Source organism: Littorina saxatilis, linkage group LG2, assembly GCF_037325665.1.
Source record: "Littorina saxatilis isolate snail1 linkage group LG2, US_GU_Lsax_2.0, whole genome shotgun sequence".
Classification (NCBI taxonomy): Eukaryota; Metazoa; Mollusca; class Gastropoda; order Littorinimorpha; family Littorinidae; genus Littorina; species Littorina saxatilis.
This window is the reverse complement of record NC_090246.1, coordinates 68,844,226-68,864,225: the sequence shown is the minus strand read 5'-3', so window position 1 is coordinate 68,864,225 and position 20,000 is coordinate 68,844,226. Positions and strand designations below refer to the sequence as shown.

General features: G+C 40.5%; 1 protein-coding gene across 2 annotated transcripts in view; it reads right to left on the bottom strand.

Annotated features, from left to right (window-relative positions):
• The window catches only part of LOC138959597 (A disintegrin and metalloproteinase with thrombospondin motifs 18-like), a 30,184-nt gene that overhangs the window by 843 nt on the left and 9,341 nt on the right, over nt 1–20,000 (bottom strand). Inside the window, exons 7-14 of one of the 2 annotated variants that reach the window (XM_070331150.1) lie at nt 16,869–16,977; nt 12,657–12,809; nt 8,572–8,704; nt 4,703–4,819; nt 4,157–4,211; nt 3,672–3,830; nt 2,825–2,938; nt 1–151 (exon numbers count right to left, since the gene is read on the bottom strand). The exon at nt 1–151 is cut by the window's left edge and continues 843 nt beyond it. In XM_070331150.1, coding sequence (XP_070187251.1) covers nt 36–151; nt 2,825–2,938; nt 3,672–3,830; nt 4,157–4,211; nt 4,703–4,819; nt 8,572–8,704; nt 12,657–12,809; nt 16,869–16,977 — 956 coding nt within the window. In that variant the 3' untranslated portion in view covers nt 1–35. The remainder of the gene's footprint in view (nt 152–2,824; nt 2,939–3,671; nt 3,831–4,156; nt 4,212–4,702; nt 4,820–8,571; nt 8,705–12,656; nt 12,810–16,868; nt 16,978–20,000) is intronic. The other variant, XM_070331151.1, reaches the window with a different exon arrangement.

The following is a 20,000-nucleotide window of genomic DNA, read 5'->3' as shown; positions in this document are numbered from 1 at the left end:
ATCACCATGTCTAGTTTTACTCACAGCCTTTAGAGCTACTTTGCTTTGCAAGATTTGCAACAGACTGGGCGATTATTTTCACAAAATCTTTTTGATTTTTTCATTTGTTGTGTGCACTCACTGGTATCTAGCTTGTCTCCATACTTGCAGTCTGCACACAGAGAGACAACCATTGATTTAACACTTGTGAAGCTAATGAGGAATATAGTGTTTAATTGACGGTATTACTGAGTTCCACAACATTATTTTTCATTGTAAATATGCAGATTCAAAATAAACACGGGTGTTGTGTGTACTCAGCAGCCTGAACTGAAGGGACAAGAAATCTGAACCCTGAACATGATTTGCAAGGAAATAAATAATAGTTCATGTAATAATGTGTATGCATATGTTGTGCTTTCTGTGATTTCCTTGCCCATGGAACTATTTTAAACTTCCAAATAAGGAGTTCGTGTTATTTTTGGCCATTTTAAAATCATTTGACGATCTGATTACATGTGTAAACAATATGGAGCGAGCTCTGATCAACTCTCTATGCGGCAAGGTGATAAACTTGCACTTCGCTGCTGGTCTTGCCCTCTCAGTGTATAGTTATATTATCTTATTTTGTTTGGGCTGTTAGTCAACTTCCATGGATTTTACGGCAACGATTTCGTCAACGACTTGAGTGAAGTTTGAATACAATTCCAATAAAGCACTCTTTCAATTTTTTCGTGTGATGTAATCTATAAGTGTGTGTGTGTGTGTGTGTGTGTGTGTGTGTGTGTGTGTGTGTGTGTGTGTGTGTGTGTGTATGTGTGTGTGCGTGTGTACGTGCGTGCGTGCGTGCGTGCGTGCGTGTGTGTGTGTGTGTGTGTGTGTGTGTGTGTGTGTGTGTGTGTGTGTGTGTGTGTGTGTGTGTTTGCCAACAATGTTAACACTAGCCCTAAATTAAATGAACTCACATCATTATTTATGTTTTAAGGCAACGTAGTAAGTATGACGCATCCACACGTATTTTTCTTTGCATCTATCCCTCACCAAATGAGGGATTAAGCTACAGTAAACCTTTGTTTCTCTTCATAAAGAGTAAGTGCATCCCGCCCCCCCCCCCCCTCCAAATACAAAACCATACAAAATAAATTAACAAAAGCATCAACAACACGCACACACACACACACACACACACACACACACACACGCGCGCGCACACGCACACGCACACGCAAACACACAAACACACAAACACACCAACATACGCAAACACAAACATACGCACACACAAACATACGCACACACACACACACACACACACACACACACACACACACACACACACACTCACACACACGCCCCCCCACACACACACGCACACATTCACACACACACGGATCTTAACTTTTGTACGCTTGTAAGTCAACATAATCAACATCTTGAGAGGGCATCATATATTACACAGAGAATAGCCTGAAGCGAAATCTTCCTTTACCACCTCCTACTACTTTATTATGGAGTCCGATCTATAAACGCATCAAACGAATAGAGATTTGTTGTATCAACGTTTTTTTGTTCAAATAAGAGTGAAGACATTCTGAGATGGAATTCAAGAGAACACTGCCAGAGTATTGCAAACATGATTTAAAAATATCTCTCCTTGGTAGCGGCACGTTTAAGTTCCTGCACCTACATTTTTTTTAAACTGTCCGATCAAGGTCCGCGAGCCAGATCCTGAGATGACTTTGTGCACACGTTGAGCTTTGTTTAACAAAAAATGTATCATGGAGATGGAGGGTTGTATGTGTTTATAATCCTTATGAACTGTGCTGATTTGCTTCAACAAAATTGAGAGCTCGTGTATGGAAACTCAACATTGGCCTAAATATGTTAGCATTGACAGAATCCTAGATCGTTGAACAGAAATTGATTAGTGTTTGAATTGCATGACAAAATCCTTTCTTGAAGTGTTGATTAAAAAAATCATTTTATTCTGTTAAATTGGTACATTTTCTTGGACTTCAGTTTACATGAGGATTTAACATGGAAAGCCCAAGACACATTTTTATCCAATCTTTATTATTGCTATTCTGTCGTTTTTTTCGTGAAGTGATCAACATGCAATTTGTCTTTTTCGGGTGAAGACACAGTCACGTGATCATATTCTGGCCATGTTAGGAGATCATTCACACTAAAATGACGTACACACTTGTTCTTAATTGGTGTGACTAGTATGATTAGTTGTATAATCTGCTAATATGTCCTATTTTTCTCTGACACGTAAGCTAAGATCGTTGAGGTACGAGGAGAAGAGCAGATGCCCCAGAAAAGAACCTTGAGGGATTGTTGACGCTCTTACAAAAAAAGATAGATAGCTATAAAAACTGCGGATCCAGACATGGCCTGACCAAACAGATCTGAGGACCAAAATGTGGGGAGCACTGGAGGACCTGGAAAGAACGTCCATGTTCATGGCATCCTCCAGATTCCGAGTCTGACACAACCGTCGTACGAAGAAGAAGAAGAAGACTGGCTACTGCATACTCTGTTGAATTAGGCCTTTCTTATGGTATAATTAACCCTAAAATCCAAAGCTTCAAAGCAAGGTACTGCGAACGCACGCATTAATTTCGAGTTGATGTTATTGTGTTTTGTGTTTGTTTTTTGACTGGCAGTACAGTAAGAGTTTTGAAGGCTTGGAGGCTATGTCTCCGGTTTAAACATCTTGATTAATATGTTCCGTGCTTTTGACATGGGGTTACTTTGAAAGTTAACACCAGGCACTAGTTTTGACATAAAAGGGTGAATCGTTAATTCACAACAGAACTTAACTGATGCAAATATTGCTTACCAGGGTCATCTGTCTCCTGTTTTTTGCAGGTACTGCAGCATGCCTCGGAGTTCACGTAACATCCTGCAGCTGGGAACGTAATGCAGAATGAACCCTTGTCTCCGTACTTGCATTCTGTAGTAAAATAACAGATGTATCATGCTACCAAAGAAGCTTTTTCTTTTTGAATAAAAGAAACAATATCTGGAATTAATGGTACACTGAAAAACACAGATTATCACAAAATGTATCGACTGAACATTGGATTTCCCTTCTTTTGAGCCAGGTGACATAACAAACGACAGCGGTTGAACCCAAAAATTGACGTCGCTAATATTTTGCTAATGTTTTGTCTGTTATATTTTCAGAATATGGTAAAACAAGTATAAACATTTGTAGAGAAAACTATCGGATTGACTTGATGATACAGAAATGTGAATATGATAACCTGCCAAGAATCCCATGAACGAGGATAGTTGAATTTGGTATATGTCCGATCAATCACAATCACAGTACCTATTTTTTTAATTAGTGTAAATCCCTTGTTCACGTTTGTTGTAATGATCTGTTTCTACTTGAATTATTGTAATGACATTGTGTCTTTCCGATATGGCTGTAAGTTATATGACGTTGTCGTAGGCTAATATTATATCCGTTTCAAGAGCGTATATATATATATGAGTCCATTCAATCGTAAACTAAAGATGTCTAACTAAAGTGGTTGTGGATCGATACATACGTTCGTAAATGTTCTTTGACTTTTGACCTAAATATGACCCTTGCGCGGTTTCGCAGAACAATGACTGCCTCGATCTGGGACACAGTTTGGTCAAACATACAAAAAACGTAGAATACTTTGTTGCAGTACCTTCATTTCCTGTGTCAGCAGCTTCGCAAGATGCACAACATGCCTTAGATGCAGATGTCTGGTAACATGGGCTTGAATTTTTGGTTGTCACTAACTGCTGGCAGCTCTTCCCATTTTTAATATCAGCGTTGGAAGGAGAATCTCCAAAGGGACACGTGTCTAAAAGGAAAATGACTTTAAAAAAAACAACATCAACAAGACAACAACAACAAGACAACAACAACGACAACAGCAGCAGCAGCAGCAGCAACAGCAGTAGCAACAACAACAACAACAATGATATCAACAAGAAGATGAGGATGAGGTCATTTGTGTCAGTGCTTCTGACTGAAATGCAAGCTCCATCGAAGAATACTTATCTCAAGGATTCATTGCAAATCTCATAATGTAAGAAGTTTTAAAGGCAAAGTAAAATGTATACGAACATAAGGCTTTCTGTTGGGTTTAATGAAAAATAAACCTGGCATCAAAATAAGGTGTCTTACCTGAGGCATTGGGAAGAACGCTCGGTGCTTCCAAGCAAAGACCCAGAGAGCATTTCTAAAGACAGCAACAGAGCAATATATATTTCGTGTTTTTGTTGTACTATTTTCTGTATACAGTTCATATTGTATCATTTCGTCCTGATATGGCTCTGCGTAGTCGGCTGGACGTTAAGCAACAAATAAACAAACAAAATATTGTATCATTAAATTAGTTTTATTTTATCGTTAAATTATAGGCACCTTGGTCCATGATATTAAATTACAACGGTGAGATAATACCTTCAATAATGTCAGATTTACATAATGTCACATTTACATACACATACACTTACAGCTGTAACAGAACAACGTAAAAACTGAAGCAGATAGACTATGGAAGTTAAGGAATCAAAACACCCCTCAACCACTCCCTTCCAGGTATTTGTCACATAACAAGAGTCAACACTTTTGAACAAACGTCGGCTATAAGGTGTACATAAAATACAGACAACAAAATAATACTAATGTAAGCAATAAAGTGATGCAGAATAAAAAAAAATCGCCCACCTTGCCTCTTCCACAAGGAAAACCATCGGTGGCTACAACGCTAGAAAACGTTCCATCAGCGTGTTTGCACCAAATTGCAGTGCATACTTGTGCGTACTCCTTAGGATTATAGAGGGTCTGGAACACACAAAGGCACTAAAACTCAGACAGACAGACAGACAGACAGACAGACAGGCAGAGAGGCAGGCAGATAGACAGGCAGACAGACATACGGACAGACGGACAGACAGACAGACAGACATACGGACGGACGGACAGACAGACAGACGGACAGACAGACAGACAGACAGACGGACAGACGGACGGACGGACGGACGGACGGACAGACAGACATACAGGCAGACGGGCGGACAGACAGACAAACAGACAGACAGACAGACAGACAGACAGACAGACATACCCATACACACCGTGACTTTTATGTGGGATAAGAGCGCCCTTTCTCTTGAACACATTTATTTTAAATTTGGTTTAATTTAATTAACTTTGGCTGAATCCAAATCTTTACTGACACGTACGTATGTTACGCGTGATTGTTCTGAAAAGTGACTATATTACATGATTGTTCTGAAAGTCTACTATTTATTTCATCGTAATCATGTAAGCCCTCATACGTGATTGTTCTGAAAGCTTACTAATTTACATGATTGTTCTGAAACTCTACTAAAGGTAAACTTGCTTCACCCGTGAAATGTTGTCAGATATGGAGCAATATGTATACTTTGTGTCTTCGTGGGTTTTTTTGGTGTTTTTTTCTGTGTCCGAGACAGCTTCATAATGCGTGTTTGTGTGTGTTTGAGTTGATCCGTCTCTCCACTCCCTTTTTTTTAGGTGAAGGGGGTGGGGGAGGTTAATTCATATCAATTGACACTTTATCAAACCATTTGAATAATTCATATAAAAAGTTCTGCTGGTTGCTGTGTGATACAAAAAAAGTGTAACTGAAAACAGAGATGTGCTAATAAATTTAGCTTTCATGTGTGTGTATGTGTGGTGTGTGTGTGCGTATGTACTCAGTGAACTGGCGTCGGAAACGGGGGGTTGGGGTGGACAGCTGGTCCTGGGGTGGGGGGGGGGGGGGGGTGGGGGCAAACATGTCTTTTTTTACATTTATGATGACAAAAATATTCACAGAGAGAGAGAGAGAGAGAGAGAGAGAGAGAGAGAGAGAGAGAGAGAGAGAGCGAGAGAGAGCGAGAGAGGAAGAGAGGAAGAGAGAGAGAGAGAAACTTAGACTTAGACTTAGAACATTTTATTCACATAAAGGGTAGACATTTTAGGCCATAGGCTTAATCTTACAATGTGCCCTTTACATTCACACAAACACATATTCACGCGTGCGCCCGACTAGAATCATAGAAACATCAAACATACAGTAATAATAAATGAGAAAAGTAGTAGAAAATACACGAATGGAACATCAATAAAGCAATTACAGAATGGAACATTAATTACGCAATCACACTTGCGCATTCACACGCAGACGCACAAGGAGGAACACATATAATACTAATAATAATATACACACAACTAAGTGCCATTCAACAAGCACACAGTGAGCCTACCAAGACAGGTAGATTTAGCATTATGTAGGCATGCAGCAGTCAATATTTCAGAGTAATAAAATAATTATAATTAACAAAGCTAGCTACAATACCGGCAGCGTAACTTATGAAGACCTCAGTATGTGTTTCCTGAGGGAGGTTTTGAATGCGTTCAATGAACGGCACGTTTGTACATTCGAAGGAAGAGAGTTCCACAGTGAAGGTCCCACAAAAGCAAAGCTAGTTTTGTATAGATCTATGCGAGTCCTTGGTAATATATATATAGATTTGTTTGACACATAGCGCTCGGAAGCTTTAGTCAAGAATGCATTTAGGTATGGTGGGGCCAGCTCATTGAGCGCCTTGTACATTAGAATTAAGATGTTGTAATCAAGCTGCTGTTGAAGTGGAAGAATATTGGCTACCTTCAACTTTTCTGACGTGGACAGATAAGGATTGGTTACAATAAGCTTAGCACCTCTTCTGTGCAAGGAGTTTAGTTTTTTCATTATATTTTCACTGGCACCGCACCATACAGTGGAGGCATAATTAATATATGATAGACAGTGTGCCACGTAAAACATTTTCAGTCCCTCCTTGTCTACAAAGGGTTTTAGTTTAGATAAGAGATGGAGATTGCTTGACAGCTTTTTACAGATATTCTTAACGTGTATGTTCCACCTAAGCTCCTGGTCAACTTCAATTCCTAGTACTCTGTGTGATGAAACCTGTTCTATAGGATCTGAGTGCAGTTTTAAGTTGAGGAGAAGGGGCGCTCTCTGATGTTTCTGTCTAGATGTGACTACCATACTGCTGGATTTTTTGGGATGCAGGGTCATTTTGTTGTTACTACACCACTGTTCAACGTCGTTGATTCCCTGCTGAAGGTCAGCCTCCACTTGAACTATTTTTTTGGACGATGAGTGAAGAGAGCTATCATCAGCAAAAAGCTCACAAGATACATTTTTATTCGTAATATGCAAAGGTAGGTCGTTTATGAAGATACTAAATAAAAGTGGGCCAAGAATGGACCCCTGAGGAACTCCGCAATTTAGAACACCATCTTGTGAATATTGACCATTTAGATATGGTCAATATGAGAGAGAGAGAGAGAGAGAGAGAGAGAGAGAGAGAGAGAGAGAGAGAGAGAGAGAGAGAGAGAGAGAGACAGTTGATAAACAAAATACCCCCCCCCCCACACACACACACACACAAAATATATGGTCTCGCGTGCAAGAACTTTATAGCCCAGACTCCCCACCCATATCGCAACCCTGGCCTTCTCCTCACGTCTCTCATCCCCTCTTCACTTGAATTTTAAGTTCATAAAAATAAAAGATAAAGTTTCATTTGTGAAAATTATTTGTTGTGCCTTTCGTCTTTAAAGGGCTAAAAAGTAGCTTCCATTTTCCCTCTTTGCCATGCCTTTCGATCCATTTTGGTGACCTAGCCAGATAGCATGGCAAGGAGGAAAAATCAAAAATGTCTATGTATCCCTTTAATACCTGTAATTGGAGTTTTGAGTTGGGAATACTCAAGAAGAATCATTACATTTTTGAAGATTATTAATATTTTTTGTCTTTGAACATTTAATTGAAATTTTGAGTTGAGAACAATAAAGAAGACATGTTCAATGTATAAAACGTATTACTTGTTGAGTTTGTATTCATTGGGCGGGGATATCATTTAGTATCATTGTATCAAAATATTGTTCCATTTACGTACAGACATACACACAGACAGACGGACAAAGTGAATCCAGTATACCCCCTCCAACTTCATTGGGCTGGGGTATAAATATCAATATCACTTAAGATTTAGTATCATTGTATCAAAATATTGTTCCATACACACAGACAGATGGACAAAGTAAATCCAGTATATATATATACCCCCTCCAACTTCATATTGTTCTATATCTGACAACATTTCACGGGTAAAGCAAGTTTACCTTTAGTAGAGTTTCAGAACAATCATGTAAATTAGTAAGCTTTCAGAACAATCACGTATGAGGGCTTACATGATTACGATGAAATAAATAGTAGACTTTCAGAACAATCATGTAATAGTCACTTTTCAGAACAGTCACGCGTAACATACGTATACCTGTCTAAAACTGCAGCATTATTTCAACAAAACAATGTATGCTCGGCATTGAAAGCAGACAGACTGTTGATTTGTACTGTGTGGTCAAAGTGGAAAGATATGTCTTGATCCCATCTGCCGACATTCATATCTCAACGGTGCTCAAAAACTTGTCAACGAAGCTGCATGAGCTGAGCAAAAACCATACGCACGGATTAAATCGGACTCGATTACACTTACCCTGCCAAAATAGGATTGGTTCCCAAGCGTCATTCTGCATACCATATCGGGATCATATAGTTCTCCAAGCTGTTTTGCATTGATCTTCGTTGTGTCTGTCTTTGTGTCCAAAAGACAACTACCTCCTTCTTTTCTGCGAAACATATTAGTTAAGAATGGTCAAATTGCCGCATATTAATGCGATTGGTTTAACCTTCGCCGGTCGGCGTGGGTCCGTGTGGACCCAGAAGGGTGTTTAATTGCAAATATCTCTTAAACCAGTTGGAATTTTTTTAATGAGATTTTCAGAATGCCTCAGGCACCTAAAAAGCTCTTATGTCCTAAAGGAACATTACATTTCAGCGAGAAGTAATTAAAAAAAGAAAGGTCAAAATTAGACTACACACAGAAGACATCGTGGGGCCGTGCAGACCCATGTTTCTCAAACTGAAGGAACTTACATAAAAACTAGGGAGAGAAGTCACAAACCTTCAGGTATTGGCTCTAAACATCATTTTCTACGATCTGTTTAATTTTGGAGTTAGGGGAAAGGCCCCAATTAACGGACACTTAAGGTTAAACCCATTTTTCTCACAAACTATATAACATAGCGCAATTTTGAAAACGGATTATTGTAGATCTAACCTACCTTTATCTTCATGTTGAAAAAAATAGAAAAAATCTGTTATACTTTAAAATGTATTAAGGTTTGAATTTTTCGGCAAATTGTCCGGTTTTGAGAAACCTACTGCCTAAATCCGGACAGGGGGTCACCAAAATCCGGACACGAAATTCGCTGCTTAATAGAGTAACAAAAGGGGCTGAAACCATGTTTTAATTAACAATTGCAACCGTTTTCTTTTTCGTGAACGTTCATGTATTTTTACATTTAATTATTATGTTGGTTCTTGCAACTTTTGTCAGTCAAAAAGCAAGTTTTTATGAAGATATGTATCTTTTTCTCTCGAGAGGGTTATGCGTTATTTTTAGTCAAGCAAATTAACCGCACGTTCAACTACACACACACACACACACACACACACACACACACACACACACACACACACACACACACACACACACACACACACACACACACACACACACACATATTTATTACATATTACCAGGGACCTATATTTTTTACACATATTACATAGTCCGTTATTTGGGCGCACGTGGTGGACGGTATTTGGAAAACCCCACTAGTTGGAATTACAATGCAGCTGTTGAAAAATTTGTTCATTTAATACGTCGTATTGCATGGTATTTACTAATAGAGTGTATATACTATCTACTTCAACCAATCAATTCATCTTAGAAAGTCGTAACTTCTTGCTGCACTTAGTTTACAAATGTCTAAAATTACAGTGAGAGTGCGAAAAACTGAAAACCACTTACCGTGCAGAATGCGTGCGTTCAGTCGCCATGTTATTTTGGTGCGAAGTGTAAGGGGATATCACTGAATCGTTTCGCGCAAACATTTTTTGTTGTGACCTACCATTTCTGAGATATCGCGTGTCCGTTATTAGGCGCCCGTCCGGTAATTAGGGCCTTTCCCCTAATAAGCAAGTCGCGTGGAGCGACATTCATACATAACAATGTGGGTCCACACGACCTCACGACGTCTACAAAAGGGTCACGTTTTTCCTTTTTTGAGAAGCTTTAGTCCGCACGGTAATAATTACATTAATGATTTAATGTAATTACTTCTCGCGGAAATTTAACCACGGCGCCTACGGAAGGGGATGCCCGTTTTTGCTTCTTTGGAAAGCATGGGTCTACGGAAGGGTAGGCATATTTGTCCTTCTTTGAGAAGCATGGGTCCGCACGGCCCCACGATGTCTTCCGTGTGTAGTCGATAACCCGGCGAAGGTTAAACAATATTTTATTCAGATACATAAAATAATACAAAGCCATGTAGTGTATGATGCTATAAAGGATGCGATTTGCCCTTCTTCGATGATTTCAACCTTGCAACGAACACGTAAACAAAATTAAACAAACAAACAAACAAACAAACAAACAAGCAAACACATGGATATCACGTAAGCATTGACCATGTGAAGACCATATTTCACTCTTCGTTTTTGAGTTTCTTTTGAGAAGAGTCTCTTAAATTTTCCTCTTTCCTTTTTTCAAAACAAAAGATGCAGGCGACATGCGTTCAGTGTTCTTTGTTCCAATTCATATACGGATTTATCCCATGACCTGCCTCTTTGTCTCCGTTAGCTGAGGAGGTGATTATTCTGGATAATCCATCACAACCATTATGGATAATCCATCACAACCGCGTCTCGATCTCACCTGTCATTGGTCATTGTCTTTGATCTCAGAGTACAATTGAATAATTTACAGAGGTCATCTGCATATTTATCGTTAACTCGGAGACTACTTTCTTTAGCAAAACGATTGAAATATTCTGCGGTATAAAAGTCGAATTCACGTTTAGCTAACGATCTACATACATTTTTAACATTGAAGAAATAAAGAAAACAACAAAGAATACACATAATCTGCTGGGGTGAAAAGAGCTGAGTGAAGATTATGAGTTGGCCGAAGCGGTGAGAGAGAGAGAGAGAGAGAGAGAGAGAGAGAGAGAGAGAGAGAGAGAGAGAGACAGACAGACAGACAGACAGACAGACAGACAGACAGACAGACAGTGATTCAAGGCGCACACTTCTAGTACTCTTCACAGGCAACCGCTTAGATCAATCCCGACAACAAAATCCTGATTCAAAATCCTGAGCGACGAAATAAAAATTAAACTAAAACAGTATACTTACAGTGTTGTTCATTTGCTATCGCTTTTAGAGCATTGATTGCTAAATCTGGTTCAACAGAACAAGGCTGTCCCATCTGTCGTCTGCTGCAGATCTCTTGCTGATCAAGTTGACCAGCAACATGGACATTGCCACTTACAAAGTTGGAGATACGGTCTTAAAATAAAAGGTGGCGAAGAAGGTCGGATCTTGCGTGTGTTATTTTTCAATTTTAAAGTAAACAACGGTGTCTAGGTTCAGGTCATGCAGGCAGATACATTTACAAGTTTTGACCTACATTGAATAGACCAGCAGAACAAAACTAAGCTTACTGCAGTACAGTACAGATAATTAACTAATTACTGGCCTAAGACTGAAAGCCAGACATCAAAGTAACTAGTAAGGCGCACCTAAATGACGATTGAAGAAGTAAGTAATCCAAATTTGAACACTGAAGCACAACAGCTCGAATAAGCACAAATTCAGCAATCATCCTCATCGATTGTAAAATCACACACTCGCAGTCTTTTTGGCGAATGCCTCTGACAACCGACTTGGGTCACCGACCAAAACCGGCTGGTAACTGCACAGTTTCAAATGCATTGAACTGCGCAATCTCTGTACTTCGTTTTCCCAAGCAGTATTGATGACTAAATACAAAACCAGACGTTTTATGGCGCGTTTACCAAAAAGGGGACTCGTTTCTCGTTTCGCACATGAATTTGATGACACGATTTGCGGTCGCTGAAGGTTTGGCCAGCAGAAGACAAGCACTCGCAGAGTTTGTGTCAAAAAGTGGTGTTTTTTGATGAAAACTTCGGAGTAATGGGATAAAAAGCTTACACACCTCGTCCTAAATATCGTGCATATTTTCCCTCGGTAATACCTGAAAATCGACCCCAGGGAAAATATGCACGATATTTAGAACTTGGAGTGTGTAACCTATATAAAATCATGTTGAAAGACAACAACATTAACAACGAAGCGCATTAATTTCTTTAAATTCTTACAAATGTTATTAAAGATAACTGAATCAAAATATATTCTACAATAATGGAATTCAAAACAATGGTCTGGAAAAAAAGTGGTTTTGTTTTGAAAAAACTGAGAATAAGATCCGAATCATCTCGAGCCTATTCAACTGATAAAGAAAGCCATCGTATCCAGCTATACATTTTTGTGTGCATAAAATACATTTCAAATTAGGTGAAACCCCGTTTGAAAATATCTCACCTTAGCATTTGCGACGGCAAAACATTGTTCTTGAGAAGTGATACAAAGCGAGATAACGTTACACACAATCTTACTCTATGACGAGAGCAAGCGCATTCATTTAACACTTACTCTTTTAGAGACTTCAAAAAGTCTTTGATGTATTTTTTGGAGCAATGCGAGTACTGGAAGATTTTTGTGGAACCTTTACCAGTGGCCGCGTTCATTATGTGCGATGAAGTACTGTTGCACGCATTGTTACTTCCGTCGTGCGCAGCACCAAGACTGCATGGACCACAAGTCACAAGCCATGATCAGCAATCAAATAATTGAATAAAACAAAGCAAACTTCGCTTACAGAGCATGTTAACACACACACACACACACACACACACACACACACACACACACACACACACACACACACACACACACACACCTATTAACACACATATATATATATATATATATATATATATATATATATATATATATATATATATATATATATATATATATATATATATATATATATATATATATATATATATATATATACATGTCGTGCCGAATTCACGTAATTGCCGATTCCGCGTAATGGGCAACATTTTTGCCCATTTCGCGTAATCGGCAAAACGCTGCCCAATACGTGAAATCGGCAGCGTTTTGCCGAAATCGCGTAAACGCCTCTAAAACTTGCCTATTTCGCGAATTCAGCAGCCGATTACGCGGAATGGGCAACCGATTACGCGTAATAGGCAAGTTGCCCATAACGCGAAATCGGCAAATAGTGAGTTTAGTGTGTATGTTTGTGTGTGTGTGTGTGTGTGTGTGTGTGTGTGTGTGTGTGTGTGTGTGTGTGTGTGTGTGTGTGTATGTGTGTGTGTGTGTGTGTGTTGTCGTCGATACTGACCAAGACTGTGATAATATACTTTTTAGCACGCACGCACACACACTCACAAACACACACACACACAAACACACACACACACACACACACACACACACACACACACACACACACACACACACACACACACACAGTATACTAGTGATGCAAACGAAGCAAATATTTATTTTCGAAACAAGAGAACGATAATAGGAAAAGATGAACAAATAGATGAACATGAAGAATTACGCATAATTGTGAGAAAAAAACCGCTTCTCAAAAATACAAGTTAAGCTGCTATTTTCATCTTTCAGTACCACAAACACAGGTTATAGCTTGGCTGACATGCAGTTTGGTAGTAATTTTTATTTGATTTTACATTTGCTGTTTTTCGGGTGGCAGTGACTGTGTCTCAATGACTGCTTTCTTTCCCTTTCTGGACATCTCACTCAAAGCAACATTTACACTCAGTTTTGTAGTAAACAACATGACCATTTCTCATGAGCTGCAAGGTGGCCTCCCATACGGAACACCATGACATCAGTTTTATCCAAGTTAAATGATAAGCACAGGCGATCTGCTTCTCTTTTTAAATTGTTCAGTTGGTTTTGTAAACCTTATGACAGAATTAGACATCAAAACAACATCGTCAGCGAAAAGTAGCAAGAATATCTCCGTCGCACCAGGTATCAACTGTATACCATGTCTTCCCTCACAGGACACTTCTGTTGCCAGTTCATTAATAAAGAAGGAGAACATCAAAGGGCTCAATAAACATCATTGTTTCACCCCTCTTGGGCATTCAAAATAATCAGAATAATTACATCGGTCACGCACACATGCTTTCACTGATGTGTAAACGGCTGTTAGGGCCTTATACATTTTCCCGTTTACACCACTTTTCCTCAAAACCTCCCATAATGCATTCCTGTTCACAGAGTCAAATGCCTTCTTAAAATCTACAAAAGCTATGTACAGTTTAGTATTCTTTAATAAATGCTTCTGAACAATGCCATATAACGAAAAAATATGATCAACAGTACTGTAACTTGACCTGAAGCCGGCTTGTTCTTTAATTATTTTTTCCTCTTTCTCAGTCCACTTCGTCAATCTCTTGTTGAGAATGTGTGTATAAACCTTGCTTACAACACTGGTCAAGGCTATGCCACGGTAATTATCCGGTACATTCACGTCTCCTTTCTTATGAATTGGTATGATAATTGATCTTGACCACTCTTCAGGAAAAGTTCCCGTGTCAAACAACATGTTGAACAGATCAACAAGAAAGTCCAATACTGTTTCATTGGCATGCTTCAACATTTGGCTCACAATTATATCTGGCCCAGCACTCTTTCCTACTTTTAAATTACGGATACTGTCAATCACTTCTTGCTTTTAAATGTTTTCGCTAAATAATTCATCAACTACTTCCTCCTCAACTTCATCGGTATCCTTTTCAACTCCAGACACAAAATCAACGGTGTTAAAAACCTCATAAAAATGTTCGTACCACTGTTCACTTGAGATGCCATGGAAGATTGCTTTCTTTGGGTTCAATGACCGAATTGTTTGCCAAAACACTTTTGGGTCTTTTATGGAATTTTTCAACTTGGCAAGTCTTTCTAAATCAAAATCAAGTTTCTTTCTATACAACAATTCCTTGTACTCTTTGCATTCCTGTACATATTCTTCCCTGCATACCTCATAATTTTGCTTGTTAGCTCTCTGAGCCCGTGTCAGGAACCGTTTTACGACGGCTTTCTTGCGCAGACAATCTTTGTCAAACATACACGCAGCCGCACAATGGGAGAGAGAGAGAGAGAGAGAGAGAGAGAGAGAGAGAGAGAGAGAGAGAGAGAGAGAGAGAGAGAGAGAGAGAGAGAGAGAGAGAGATCGACCACACACACACACACACACACACACGCACGTACGCACACTTAACTTGCTATTGCCGATTTCGCGTAATGGGCAACTTGCCCACTACGCGTAATCGGCTGCCCATTCCGCGTAATCGGCTGCCGAATTCGCGAAATAGGCAAGTTTTAGAGGCGTTTACGCGATTTCGGCAAAACGCTGCCGATTTCACGTATTGGGCAGCGTTTTGCCGATTACGCGAAATGGGCAAAAATGTTGCCCATTACGCGGAATCGGCAATTACGTGAATTCGGCACGACATATATATATATATATATATATATATAAACATTAATTCGACTGGGAGAAGGAACAAGCGTCGGGACAAGCAAGAAAAAAAAAATTGTTTTTGTTTTTTGTATTCATCCTCTCTTTTCTTGCTTGTCCCGACGCTTGTTCCTTCTCCCAGTAAGCTCTCACGCCGCCCCGTCCCAGCACTCACTGCAATATCCACCCCTGAACTTCGTTCCGCCACCAGACTTGTCGAATTAATGTTTTATTTTTGCGTTTTCTGAGTCACCCAGTGTTGGTGAGACACCTGGGCACCCTCACAATCGCATTTGTGAATTTACAGACACTCCAGGGAAGGATGTCAGGCCGCTGCGGTAGGCTACTCTCGGAAGATGACACAGCACTGCTGCTGAGTCACTTCGACGGTGTTCAGTATTGGTCCTGTTCCGAGCTTACGGACGCATACCGCTACCCACTAAGTCCCCTATTGATGACATTGACTGTTAAGTTGCGGAGCCAGACTGATTGAGCGTCTCCTCAGAGAGCAGATCGCCACTGTGTCCTTCCGTCGACACCCCCCCCCCCCTCCCCCGGAGCATCACACGTTGAAGGCTGGCAGCAGATAATTCAGGGATGGCTGGAACAGGACATCTGAGACCAAGGTCACCATGAGAGCCCTGAGCAGGAAGGGTCACATGAGCCGAGACAAGTTTTAATTTTGCGCTTTCTGAGTCAACCCGTGTTGGTCAGACACCTGGGCACCCTCACAATCGCATTTGTGAAGTGAATGCCACTCGACGGTGTGATCCCAGCCTTCCCATTGGAACTATAGCACGTCCACTCTGGGTTGGAGTCGACCGAGGCCCGAAAAAACCACGCTCCCCTTATGGGTTTCGAACCACGATCTCCCGGCCCGCAGTCCGATGCGCTAACCATATTAACACACACACACTTTGGAACTATAGCACGTCCACTCTGGGTTGGAGTCGACCGAGGCCCGAAAAAACCACGCTCCCCTTATGGGTTTCGAACCACGATCTCCCGGCCCGCAGTCCGATGCGCTAACCATATTAACACACACACACACACACACACACACACACACACACACACACACACACACACACGCACGAACGCGAGCACGCAGGCACGCACGCATTCACGCACACAGGCACGCACGCATTCACGTATTAACGCACGCACACACACACACACACACACACACACACACACACACACACACACACACACACACACACACACTCTTCTGAACAGGGCAAAACAGGATCTTATTTTATCTTCTCGCATACCTGTGGCCTAGTTCGTGGGCTAGCACAATCACAGTCGCACCGTTGCGGCTGTCTTCCACACCAGAGAGGGAGTGATGGGCATCACACATCCCCTTGGTGGTCGCCACACCTTGGACAGCACAAACGACAGTATAAACTGATATTGTTGTATTCAATTTTCACGTAAGGCGATATGGACATTAGTTATTCCGTCAGCCTGATGGAAAGAAGTTAAACACTGTTATTTTTCTCACTGAGGCGGGTGAATCCTGGTCTTATAGAAACATTTGTAACTATAAAACTGAAACTGTGAATCGTTACAACTGTCGTTCTTCTTCCTGTTCTATTGTCTGTCTTCTTCTTTGTCCTGTTTTGTGTGTTTGCCTGAAGAAGAACATAGGATTGAAACGTCGCGCCTTTTCTTGTTTATCTTCTTCGTTCACACGTGAGTACAGTATTTTTGTTGTCTTTTTATTTGTAACTACAACAAACAGACTAGGCTGAATAACAGAAGCTGCAACGATCGTGTGAATAGAGTATATATATATAATTTTCTCTCTCTCTTTCTCTGCTAAGAGATTTTAACAAATCTCGGAAGAAAGTCTCTGTTGACTTTCAATTGTTTCTTTGACAATTTCTGATGTTATATATATATATATATATATATATATATATATATATATATATATATATATATGTATAGAGGTTACAACACGAGTGGTTTTTTATATGGCTTGTATTTCAGTCAAGACCCAGCGGATGAATATTCCCGCTGGGTCTTGACTGAAATACAAGCCATATACAAAATCACGAGTATTGTAAACTGTATATCCCACGAAGATCCAAAAGACAACGTGTGGCGGAAACATCAAGCTTTAGTTGTCTGTTCAGATGAGGCACCTCTGCACATACATTATTCTAAAGGCACGTCTGTTGATCTATGTCAAGTCGGTGCATAATGGTGGCTTGGTTGTTCCCGTCAGCTGAAAGCCTTTTACACATATTTGACTGAATACCTAGTGGTTACGCATCTCCTGAGATCTTGGACACCTTCATCGTCTATAAGGGCCTACTGCACCACAGATTAATAGCTAGAAAAACTCGCAAATTGCATCGAACAGCTTGTCCAGAGAACAGTCGTAGTCGATGATGTACCGACAAGAACGTGTGTACCAGGAACACTGTAACTTCACATTATGAGTTATTTCTAATATGCTGACTGTTAGCAAATGATAACAAGACATGTCGAGAAAAAAGATATCAAAATGAGCCTTTAGGCGAATTTTGATAGCGTTTTCGAGACATGTCTTGTTATCATTTGCTAACAGTCAGCATATTAGTAAAAACGGTTTTATTATCCGTGCGTGGTAACAAACATAATACCCGAAGCGACCCTGCAAGTAAAGTGTCGCCATTTTGGCTTGGTTGGTTACAAGGTAAACAGAGCAAACAAAACAAACATCCAGCACACTTTCAGCTTTCAAGTAATCTTTCCCAAAAAGTTTAATTCACAATGTGTCCCTTCTTTTCTGTGCATAGTATCATAAAAACACTCAACAACAACAAAAAACCAGAACACAGACTCGAAAATGCTAACAAACAGAAAGTCCGAAATTGGAACGGACAGTTCTCGGAAGAGCCATCTCAAATGTTGCACATTTGTGTTGCGCATGCGCAGTTGAATGCGGTTAAATGTCGGTGGAATTGAATGTTGATCGTTGCATGCGAGAGGTCACAGTGATGGAACATTGGCGGATTTGGTCTCGTTGGAGGCATGGCAGGTTCGTATTCCGGGTCGAAAAGAGCTGCTACCTCGTCGTTGCTGAGTTCCACGTCCTGTCGGATCGTCTGCTGGCTTGCGACAGTCGCCGATGCAACGAGACGACCGCGTTCGATTCTGCTTCCCGTCGAAGTTTTGGCTGGTTCTCCCCGCGAAGTATGACTTGGGAGCAGTGCCAACTGCCTATTCTATGTGAGCTGGGACGACATAGCTGCTGACATCTCTAGTTTTTTGGCGGTGGATGTTTTTGGTACGGTTGCAGGGAGTTAGATCTAACAGTTTTGTGACCGGTGACACTGATAATGTCAATTGGACTGAAGTTCTTGTCTGCGAGTAGTGTTGCACCCGTCGCTCGCACGCTGTGGTTTGTGTAGATCTATATCTGCGACAATTGACACAGCTCACTTCTTCATAGTGTGGACGCCCATGGGTCTGCTGTCATACCATGTTTCGTCATCTCCATGGAACGTGTTGACAGGGAATTGCCAAAGATGCTCACACTTTGGATTTAGCAGAGACAGGTACTTGTTGTAGCTGTACACTGACTGGACAGCTGCTGTCCCCAGTCTCTGGCATGACTCCAGTCACAAGTTCTTCGTCTCCAGCTCTGTGATTCTTGGTAAGTTCATCAAACCGTTTGATTACGTATTGTTTCCCTGTTGTTTGATCCATCTTTACTTCGAAGGTGTCTTTCGTCATTTTTTCAAAGTTTTCCAGGCCCCGTCTATAAAAATAAAACCGGACATCAAACTGAACCTTGTTCAAAAGGCCAGAGGGGGTGTTGGGAGACATGAATTTTAATGCGTATAGGTTTTTTTTAGATCTTCTTGATTGATGGCAGGTTTGTTTGCCATGTTGCCAAAAGCACATAGGTGTAGTCTGCTACTGACAGCACCAAAAAGAGTTGCTTCCCTTTACTCAGTATTAAACTTACTTGCCATTCTATTTCCCTCCCACCGACAGAATTTGCTTTTTAGCACATTTTACACAGTAGATTGCATGAGAAAAATGTCAAAAAGTGACATTCAGTAGAACAATTCACCCTGATGTTTTTTATATTAATTTTTATTTTGTCGTGGTGATTTTTAATGCGTTATACAAAAAGGGTCCCGCCTTGAACGTTATAACATTTAACAGGTCACCTAGAATCAGTCTTGATTGGTCACATAGCCATAAAGGGCACTAGAATGATAATAAATGAGCATAACATTGCTTCTCGAACGGACTGGGTTTTTAACGATTGCTAGTTTGACTTCTGTTTTAGTTGAGAGCACGAGCACACACACACTCAAACACATACGGCTTGTCATGTTGATCACAAGAGAGAAACAGAACTGCGATTAAAAGGAAACATAACAGGTTACGTCCCCATA